This window comes from Anguilla rostrata, chromosome 1 (genome assembly GCF_018555375.3).
Source record: "Anguilla rostrata isolate EN2019 chromosome 1, ASM1855537v3, whole genome shotgun sequence".
Classification (NCBI taxonomy): domain Eukaryota; kingdom Metazoa; phylum Chordata; class Actinopteri; order Anguilliformes; family Anguillidae; genus Anguilla; species Anguilla rostrata.
Genome location: NC_057933.1, coordinates 42,795,921 through 42,807,038, shown reverse-complemented (window position 1 = coordinate 42,807,038; position 11,118 = coordinate 42,795,921). Strand labels below are relative to the sequence as shown.

The window sequence follows — 11,118 nt, the reverse complement described above, 5'->3', positions numbered from 1 at the left end:
ATCCGTCTTCTAGTGCACCCCCGACGTCCGGTTGTTCACTCTGAAATAGGCTACTTACTGCATTTATGTATTAAAATAAATGCATCTAATTTTTTTCAAACCTATTGAGATAAACTTTGCGGAGGTGTTTGGGATTTCATTTGCATGGCGATAATTGTGGAGGACATATAGGTAATATCCCAGAGCAGTCGTTTTAAAACTTAAAGGGCTGCGCTTTAGCGTTTAGATGCTTCATTCAATCTCCGATTCTCTTTCCCTGGTTAAGAAGGTGTTGTGTCAAAGTCTATTACCTCGACTGGACGTCTCTCTCTTAAGTTAAATAAATAAATAAATAGAACCATCAGCAGAGGTTTGCCAGGTCGATAAAGCTTTTAGATTTGGAGATGTTTTTCAGGGAGCCCGTTTCCTGCGGCTAAGAGTTGTTAATGGAGCTTAAGGAATTATCTTTTGACTCCCGGTTTGAGAGCAGTTTATTTCCCCGGTCCTGTTCCCTTGTCGAGGCTGAATATGCTGCTGTCAAACTCGCTTAATGAAAAGTAACGCGTCGCTGATTACAGTTTTATTTGGGGTTTATGTAAAAAGCGCTGTTAATTTAGCATCCCCTCCTCTGTGTGTTTGAATTTGCCATGGCTGAATGATTTAGTCTCCCTGTTTAATCCCCCTCCCCCCGTCTCTCTCTCTCTCTCTCTCTCTCTCTCTGTCTCTCTCTCTCTCTCTCTCTCAAGTATCCACTTCATTTTACAAATGTATTTTCTTTAAGCTCAACTATAGCTTCATCGGAAAAGTTTAATGGGTTAATTTAGTCCTTGCGTTGAGTCATCATGCCTTATAATCTCCCTTGGAGCTGTTTTCTGTAATATCGAACATTTATGTGGCTGACTCAAGACTATCCTGCAATTCAAGAATCAATGGAAAACCTAATAGATAAGACCTACAAGGTGTAAATATGTCATCTGTTGATTTATTAGATACCGGAAAAACAAAGAGTCAGCATTAGGGTATAAAGGTATCATGCACGTATGTTCAACAATAATGCTTTTTCCTGCATACTGTGAAACCCCTTGCCCTCGGCACCAGTTAGGCCAAATAAAGAAATAAATAGTACATACAAATATGATTCACGTGGTTCTACGTATACGCAGGCATTTTATCAACTTGGATTTGTTTGTGTTCTAAATGACAGGCGAAAAAGCACTCTCCGTTAAAAAAAGAAAACCGTTTATGCAGAAAGCATTTTTTGAGTGCTGGCAAGACTGTTCACAAGTGGAAATACACTATCACAATAAATAAATAAATAAATAAATAAATAAATAAATAAATAAACAAACATATTGGTAAGTAATAGTACGCATTGCGAAAGACAATCCTGACACGCTTGGGTTTATTTTGTTCAATCATAATTGACTCTGTCCCAAACGGTTCAGGAAGAAAATAATCGTTTGGCCCCTCTATTAAAATTCATAATCGCAGCTCCTCTTGCAGAAACGCCTCTCCCAGGAGAATACTTTTTACCATTACTGTCAAGAACCCATGACTCCTGACTTTTGCCCTTTTTATCTAAAACAACTAATTCGAGTTCCTTTGCCCTTTTCACTTGAAGGCGCCGCTTCTGGCAAAGCCTTTTCCTGACGCGGATATCATAGGGTGCAGAGTCCTTAGAAATTGAGGGGTTAGTGTCAAAACGAAATTTTCACTTTAAATTATCTTGGCTGTTGAACATATTAGCGACCTGGGCGCATGGCTTAGCCTTTTGACAGCTAGATCAGCGTGGAGGTTTAGATAGTCCGATAATGTTATCAGAGAGAGTGAGAGAAATCAATAAAATGACATGAAATATGACTGCATACATCCCAATTACAGACTCTTTAGAGCGGATAGATGAGACTGATCTCGATTTTTGTTATTTCTCTGCATACCAGAAGCTATTTCTTAGAATAAATGTTCTTCATTTTAACCATGAATGGGTTTATGATAATGTACTTGTCCCGTTTTCCTCCGAAAATTGAATATATCACTTACGTACCTCATTAAATATACATTAGCCAATAAATATTGAATATTGCTTTTGGCGAAGCTATTTTCACACAAAACACAATGGGGATAGTAATATTAACGTACAAAGAGTCGTGCCTCTAAAATGTAAACAATAATCAGACACTTGGCAAGAAACTTTGTTCATATGTATTCTTATCCTCCTATATATAGCCTATATACTGTGACAATTGCAAATCGCGAAATACAACTACTGTAATATAGTAATGAGATTACAAGACAAATCATGACAATATACATGATGATTATTCATTTATGAAAATTAGGACATTATTAAAGGTGTAGCCTGTGCCTTGCTACAGGCCCAAATAAATCTAACGACCTGCCACCGCGTCGATGCTGGTCAGGAATTTCCCAAAAAAAAGAAGAAAAATTAATTACAAATTATGCATGACATGAATGAATAATAAAAGTGTTTAAACATTTTATGTACCAAATTATATGCTTTATACTTAGCATCCGCTGAACTGCCCTCGAAATCCAATCCATTTCAGCACCACGGATAGCAAACCTTTGTAACGCAGTCAGACCACAGCCATTCCTCCAAAACAGACCTTTTATTTAAGTGAACAACTTTAAACATATCCTTCCAAATTTAGGAAAACTTGTGCAGTTGTGTGATACTTTGCAACAGTGACATCGGTAAATAATGACAGAGCTCTAAACAATATTAAGGAAATTATTAACATCTGCATGCCGTACGATAAACAAATCCTGTTTTGTAAACTTTTTAGTCAAATGTAAACTTTCAATTATACATATACATACATCTTACGTGCTTTTTAATGGAAAATAAATATTTTCAAACTGATACCCATTTGGGAGTCCCACTAGTGAAATGTCAATATAACAATGCATAAGTATCTTTTCGACTAATCAAATATAAATGTGATCCCAGCATCGCCGAAGACATCCTTGTATTCAGGAAATGCATTTCTCATTTTTCGTTTTCAAGAGTACATCCCAGAGTACCCTATTCTTTAGTCTCTCACGCGGGGTTTTGGTTTGCTAAGCACAGTACATTTTGTTCCCTGTTTTCGGGAAGGTCATACTATCCGTATTAGAATCTTGATGCTGTAAAGAAGGAATATGTCCCTTTATCATGTTTCCAACAGAGCGTCCGAGGGAACCTGTCTCCAGTATAGCACCTTTGGTCGTGGTCCAAGAAACTGTTGTATTGGTCAATGCCTGATTCAAAGTGCTATGTCGAAATAAAGGGTCGTGGAATACCCCATCTACCCAGTTTCTGAGCGTTGTGACGGGCGAATCCTGTTGTCTGTCAATAACGTTTACAGGAGAGGATGCCGCCGGGGAAGAGGGCATGGTCGGTTGACATCTGAGCATGCATGATGGATATTCAGTTTGGTTTAAAGAAGTGGCAGTCTGAGCGAGAGACCATATTCTAGGTTTACTTTCTAGTATTTGGTGACCTTGTTGGAAGCACGTTTTTGCCGGCCTGCTGTTCGTGACATCGTCTTCACAATCTTCCGGAACCGTTTTCAAGCAACTTTTGGTTAAGTCCTGTTCCGCTTCGAGGGAAATCGGGATAGATATCTTTAAGGGTGTTTCTTTCAGGTGATCATTCGGACTCTCAGTTGTTGCCATGTGGGTGTTCATATGAAACTGGTGCTTCAACTCACATTCAGAGCTTTCCGACTCAATCGTATCGAAATCGTCCAGATCACTTAGTTGTAGATCTTTATCTTCACCACTCCGGTTCTCTGGAAACATCACAAAACACATGTATATCACGCAATGCAAAATACATTTAATATAATAACCAACATTTACATCTACTATGACATTAAGAAATGATACAAAGCACGTATCCTACAATAAATAAACATTGTTGTACTTGTGTAGCCTACATTCTTCAAACCGATACCACTTTTTACAGTACATAAACAGTATGCATTAAGAACATTTTATTGTTTTTGAGTTACAGTGTGATTAGCTCGTTGATTACATTAGTCGGCCAGTTATTTTCTAGATAAATTGAGTAAACTGACTCACAGAACCGAGGGTGCATGTCACCAACAGCACCTACAAGTGTATGTTTGCAGCTGATTTATGTGAGCAGACATTTAGCATAAGTGAAGCTAACCATCGTCGTTGCTCTCGCTTTTCATTTGTTCCTCTTGAGACACCTCTTCCTCATCGTCATATCTCTTCTCATCGGAACATTTGTTTCTTGGGGGCCATGTCATCTTGTTCTCCTTTTTGAGTCTCCTCCTGGCATTTGCGAACCACGTGGAGACCTGTGTGAGGGTCATCTTTGTGATGATAGCCAGCATGATCTTTTCTCCTTTGGTGGGGTAGGGGTTTTTCCGGTGCTCCTGGAGCCAAGCTTTCAATGTACTCGTCGTTTCACGAGTTGCATTTTTTCTTCTTGTCCCTCCATCCATAGATCCATATCTGATCGTAAATATAAAACAACTGTTAGCAACATAAGACGTTAAAGTGTGCTGGAAGTGAATCTAATAATTGGCTACTAGTTTTTGGTCAGCTCACGAAAAATAAATAAATAAATAATTGTAGGCAAATCTTCCTTCGTGACTTTGTGAAGAGTTTGATTGATCATTTCCTCATGCTTTACAAGGAGAGTAAATGCTCAAACACTGCCCAGTTGAGATGTCTGTCTCTCTCTCTCTCTCTCTCTCTCTCTCTCTCTCTCTCTATATATATATATATATATATATATATATATATATATATATATAATTCTCAATATCTGCTCATCCTAGAAACTCAGTGGTGGTCGACAAAATCAATTATGTGAAAGAAAGACACACAGGTATGTATAAGTAAGTAAGTTAAAGTAACAAGTAAATAAATAAATAATCAATATCTGTATGCTCTATTATGGCCAGTCACATTCCCTCTTCCAATTAATAATGGAAGCGATAGAAGTTGGTACACGTAAAATCTTATATCTAGTAATCGAATCTTAAATGATTCCCATTCACAAACAACGCATATATTAACTATTTGTAATTAATTATTAGAAAACAGTACGACGTACAATAACTGGGGAACTCATATATTTTTGTCTGTAGCTTCTTTTGCACTTCGCTTTTAAACATTTGCTTTGCTTTTATCACCTGACTGGTGTGTATTACGCCTTACAATACAACTTTAGAAAAGCGGAAAGTATCGGGCTATATTCTCCAAATATCTCTGCAGTAATACTTTACACAAACTGAATATAGACAATGTATGCATAGGCCTGCAATATGTAAATAGCCTACTTTAAATGTATAAAAGGCTAAGGTTATACTTGATCGAAGGCTTTCTGGGTGTGGTATGCATTATTTTCAATATAGGACTAATTCATAAATTTGTACCTGTCGTATTGATACTGCCCCAAGGTAGAATCGTAAGGATAGTAAGCAGCAGCTTGTGTGATCCCCGCATGCGCAGACGCTGTTCCTTCTTTTGTGTCAAACGTACCCTGCAACAAAACAAAATCCGTGATAATATGAAAATAATCAAAGATTGAAACAAAGGTTAGCAACAGAGTATTTCGTTCATTCTCTTTCATATCCAACTGTATCATGGGGTTGAATTACATTTTTTAAGGAAAAAAGGACTTCAGGTTAAGCATGTTCTTACTTGATTACTTTAATATTTCATTTTCGGTGGCTGGAAGCTACATCATAGCAATTTCCACAAGCCAAATAATAACGACTGAAGACAGTTCAAATATATTGTAAGAAATAGAAACACGCAGGTGCAATTTCTTGTTTTAAATTACTTAAATGTGTTTAGAAAGAAATCAAAATTGTGCCTGATCACACGGCGATTACTGCTTCACATTAGTCAATATGGTCGGTTGTCACCTGTAACCCACGCCATAATTAATAGTTCCGCTTGCATCGACAATGAAGTCGCCCAATTGCCAATTAGTTCACGCCGAACATGGCTACAACTCATGCTGGAAAGAAAAATCGCACAGCATCACGCTGCAACGCGTTTCAATAAAAGCAATGCTTTATGTAGTCCTATGTCGACTCTAATTAGAGCTGATGTTATAATCAATGGCGATGAGATCAAAGAAATGCTTACCAGAGAGTAGAAAGCGGAGGCATCGGTACCATAAGTAACGTAGTTCCCGTAGCCTTGGCTGGTTGTGTAGGGGTTTCCATATACGCCCAGAGCCGCTGCTGAGCTAAGCTCATGTCTGGCAGTGGCCAGAAGTCTGCTGTCATAAACCGGGCAATAAACTGGCGTTTGGGCAGAAGCTGCTACAGCGGAATCAGAAAGAGTCCTGCCGCTAGATTCGCAGCAAGTGGGCAAAGAATTGGTGGTCATCAGGAACTGAAGAAAACACACATAAGAAGTATCTTAATATATTATAGCGAGGTAATTAAAAATATACAAAATGTAAAAAAAATAAATAAAATAAAAAAACCGTTTCAAAAGCGATGCATGTCATCGCGGTTATTACTTAATACATACGCAAATGTTACCCATAGTTTTCCTAAATAAGCTACTAAAACTTCGGCATTGGGAATACCCTTTCCCCAAAAGACCAATTCCAAAGCAACCGTGTGGACCATTGCCAAAAAACAACAGTTGGATAGCTCTACCCCTTCGACAAGACCCTCGTGCATTTTTTTTTTGTACAAACATGTTGGCATGTAGATGATTTATGTAGAGATAACCATGTAAAAATATACTTAGACTTATCTTGAAAACACGTTGTAATGCGAAAGGTCGGAGTTCGCAGCTTTCGGATTACCTTTAGGTCTTACAGTATACAGGTATCACAAGTCATTTATAAAAGAATTTTCATAGATGGTACGTAACGACATGTTTCGTTTCTGTTTATTTCTTGCGTAAAAGAACACGACAACATCAATACGGCAATCAATATACCAATCAATATGACCAAAATTCAATTGAAAATCATTTTGATAATCAATAAAACGAAACGTACCTGGGGTGCAGACGAGTACGGATATCCAAACTGTGGATATGACATGGTAGAGAGATACCAATATCCAGAAATAAAGCGAGACTGGAGGTCTCCTCGCTATCGTTGCCTTGCTGTGTTTCACTGTACCAATTGATTGGTAAGCACAGGCTCCTAGATGCTTATAGGGCGAAGCAGAGTACCATATTTAATTTGTTAAATGCTTCTCGAACGATTTTCAGAAATGCATCGGTTATGGGATAGTCACCTTAATTCTCAAAAGATGTAATTGCATGAGTACATCGAAGTATCTTCGCCGGATTAATCACTCTGATGTCAGAAATACATATTTTGCTTTATAAAAAAGTAGTATAAAACACGTCAGCTCAGATGCAGGTTGTTTTAAACACCAGCGACTCTGACGTCAGAAGATTCCTACTCAAAATGACCAGACTGTAACTTTAATATGCATTTCTCGGGATAAAAATCGAACAAGCTAATGGCAACATGGGGAAAGGGGCTTTTAAGATTTCATGGGGGCGTAATTGAATTAAAAAAGGTTTTAAAGATGCAATAACTTACTCGGTTTAAAACTACCCGGTATGATTAAACCTAGAAATGTTTTGTTCTTTCATTTGGAGTCACTGACTGATGGGGAACATGTTTAATTAGAAATTAATTAACGAGCAGCTGCCTCACTCCGCCCTTTCCTAATAATTAGTCTCAAGTACAAATGAGGCAAATGAAGAAACAGAGACCAGTAAATCTTCCTGCAAGATATGATCAAGAGATAATACCGGGGCTAACCTCAAACCCAAGTAATGTTACCACAGCAGAGATATCAGTAATCACGCCAGGCTACCAAGGCAATAGAAAGCACTTAATTAATAACTGCAAATAAGTCCAACACGCACCTATGTGAAAATGAAGTGGCAATATTTTATTGCTATTATTTCGGATTGACGTCGTAAGCTACATTTGATGATGTTCCTCAATAGCTGTTTATTCATATTGCTTTATATGCTCAGGTTGTAAGTTTCGTTTTCCAATTAGCTTCCGATTAACTACTGCGTTGTTCTAAACGAGATCAGGCAAAACACACACACCTTCCAAAGCATATTTTTCTCTGAGATGTTTTTTTTTTTTTTCTATCAGGTTTGAGTTCTCCATTTGTAACTCCATCCAAAACAATACTTCGCTTATGTATTAGGGTTCCTAAAGCTTCCAAATCAACCTCAAAGGCGTTTCTAATAACTTAGGGTGCTATGAGAAGAAGCTGGTTGTCTGGTTTGGAAGAGATGTGCCTGTGCAACTCCGTGGTGTGCTGACTTGCTTGGAAAATCCCGGGCTCAGACCTGTGAATAGCCCTAGGGTCACACTCAAATTAATGATGATGTACTCCTCTTCTCCCCAGCTGGAACACTGCCTGCACGAGACGAATCTGCCTACAGTGACAGCTCGATTGAGAGTGATTGATGACTATCTAGAGACCAGCCAACATAATATAATATCGGCCGCATAATTGCTTTCATTTACAGATGAAAGTACTCGTCCCCAAATTAAGTTAGGCTTTATAAAGCAAGTTGTTGGCGTTTGTTGGGGAGGAATAATGAATGCTCTCCAAAATTAAATTAACCACACAGTTCAGAGCAAGTATACCCGTAAGTAGCTAACAGGAGGTCAAATGGCTGTTCCGGATCGCTAATACTTTTAATTTTCATTAATTTAGTTAATGACCCCATAACACCTCTTTGAATTATTCAGCAGGGATGGTACAGCTTTTAAACACGTGGCTATCTATTTAGGCAGAATACGACTCGGTTATTTCAGCAAGTGTAAAGATCCATATTCATAATATAGTATTTTACTAAATGGTATTAAGATTTCTTTAACACTTTAATAGCAACATAATTTGGACGTATTAACACGCAATAAACTTGAAACGACTCTGATAAATTCTAAATAGCTGTAGCCTACAGTATCACATTGCTGTCCCTCCGGTGGGGTCTAATGTGATGCACTTAGCCTATAGGCTATGATAGGCTGGACAGCATAGACAATGTCTAGATTCATACAAAACTTTCAAATTATATCGCAATAAAGAATCTAAACGCACATACAAAAACAAATATTGTTAAAGTTGATACCTTAATTATGGGTCACAATTAGTTATCTAGGCTACTGAACAGTAGTGATACTACTAATACTAGGCTACTAATAATAATACTAATAATATACTCTAGATAGATATGAACTTAGGTGGATAGTTAGACTTGAATATTAATTACAGCACTATTAAACTTACTCAAATTTCATGCTAGTAAAATTCCCTCACAGCAGTCCTCTCTCCATTTGGCCAGTTGTATAGAAAAAATAATAATAATCGCTAGATGTTTGATAGACACGTTGCGTAAGCGATATTGTCCGCACGGACTTTCTGTATACATTTTCATTATACCCTGCTTTGCTGGTGTTATTGGGTGCCTATGAAATATTTAGATGCACCAGTATATGCTTTTAGAATAAAATGAAGACCGTAGGCTCATGCAATTCAGTCATTCTTGTTTTGCGTTAAAGATTAAAAGGGCCTGTCACTTTTCAAACGGATAGAAAAAGCTGCTGCGGCCATTTAACGTGCAGAAATAACCGAACATCTAACTGAAGTATATAAACGGAAACCGTTGCACTTTATACATGAAGTAAACTTCCTGATTTAGATTGGGTATGCAAATTAAGCTACATTCCGATGTGATTAAGAACAGATAACAAAATGTACACACAATTACAGGGAAATGAGTGGACAGCAATGCATACCCCAAAAAAGTATTCTAACACTTCTAAATCGTCGCAATTGGTTTATATGCATTGCTTGGTAGGCTAAATGATGCCAGGTAATTAGAAAAGCTACAATGAAAACGGTATCCGGCATAAGTAGGCTACAACTACAATACAATACAAGGGCTCTTGATAATGTTTGCAAAATATAACATTTTGGCGATATGGGACCAGTAAGGATAGTTTGGAGAGTGTAAAAACTGAACTTTACTCTTCAAAGTTTTCTTGTAGGTCTCCAATTTAAACGATGACGTTTAACTGAACCGAACTGCGATTTCGATGAACTTAATCCTCCTTGCATTGACAGCTGTTTGCAGAATTTAAAACATTCGTGATATATAATACTCACAGTAGTTATACAATGATGAATAAGCCATGGGAGCTATACGAGTTTGATTTATTTAAACACACACACACACACACACACACACACTACAAGCGGTACATCAAACAACGAGAAAACAATGCTTTGTGGGCTTTTATGAAGAACCCAATAAAAGGAAATTCAAAATAAAACAACTCAAACCGTTTTTTTGTGACTCATACAAATGCACTTGGACAAAACTTGCAACTTGGAAGTCCCTAGTGCGGAGTCGATCATTAATTGCATGTGCTTTGTCAAAACTATCATTAGGAGGATCTCAGGGACTAATTGCTTTCAGTAGAAAATATTAGTAGGCTATCCCCGTCGACTTATGTTTTCATACTAAAAGTGAACTTAAAGGATCTGTTTTTAGTTACACATGCAGAAATTAAGGACACAAGCGGCGTCGTTTTGAGACCCTCTGTTTCCCTGTTTGCTTTAGGCTACTAAAATGTATTGAGCAGATTTTTTTTCTTCCCCTCAGCTAAGGCCAAAAAAAAAAAAAAAAGAATACAAATAGTGTGGATTGCTCTTTAATAGTCATCCATCCGATTTAATCATGGGCTTGTTCTTCATATAAGGAAATCAAGTGTCTGGATGCTTAAGCAGAACAACAGAGGGACCATGAAATAAGTAGTAAGAATAAGTGGAGTGATACATTCTGCGCTAAATAAGGTTCTCTCTTGAGTCTTCTTGAGTATTACGTATCTCTCTGGATTCAGAACAAGCCACCTCGAAAGACTCCAAACTTTGCTTCGTCACACATAAAGCACGAAGTTTGTCATAGACGCGGCTTCTTGTGCTAATTTGCTTCAGTCCGTGTACCTGTAAAAAATCCAAGATTTACTCCTGTTTTAAAGATCCAGTCACTTATACAGAAGCAATTACATTTAATTGGGATTTAATGTTTTATTACGCTGCATGACGTCATTTCACAGGTATTATCTGGTCA

At 37.6% G+C, this 11,118-nt stretch overlaps 1 protein-coding gene across 1 annotated transcript; it reads right to left on the bottom strand.

Moving 5' to 3' along the window:
* Nucleotides 1–2,594: 2,594 nt before the first annotated feature.
* irx4a (iroquois homeobox 4a) lies at nt 2,595–7,603 on the bottom strand. Its single transcript, XM_064337962.1, has 5 exons — nt 6,992–7,603; nt 6,118–6,369; nt 5,397–5,503; nt 4,157–4,467; nt 2,595–3,773 (listed from the first exon to the last, which is right to left on the bottom strand). The coding sequence occupies exons 1-5, from the start codon at nt 7,034–7,036 to the stop codon at nt 3,061–3,063; spliced, it is 1,428 nt and encodes a 475-aa protein (XP_064194032.1). The 5' UTR covers nt 7,037–7,603; the 3' UTR covers nt 2,595–3,060.
* Between the last annotated feature and the right edge of the window lie 3,515 nt (nt 7,604–11,118).

Coding starts and splice junctions, on each gene's coding strand:
- irx4a (XM_064337962.1), bottom strand. CDS start 7,036: ATGTCATATCCACAGTTTGGATATCCGTACTCGTCTGCACCCCAG. Junction 6,370..6,991: donor CGTACTCGTCTGCACCCCAG/GTACGTTTCGTT, acceptor TGTTTTCTTCAG/TTCCTGATGACCACCAATTC. Junction 4,468..5,396: donor GGGCAGTATCAATACGACAG/GTACAAATTTAT, acceptor ATTTACGATCAG/ATATGGATCTATGGATGGAG.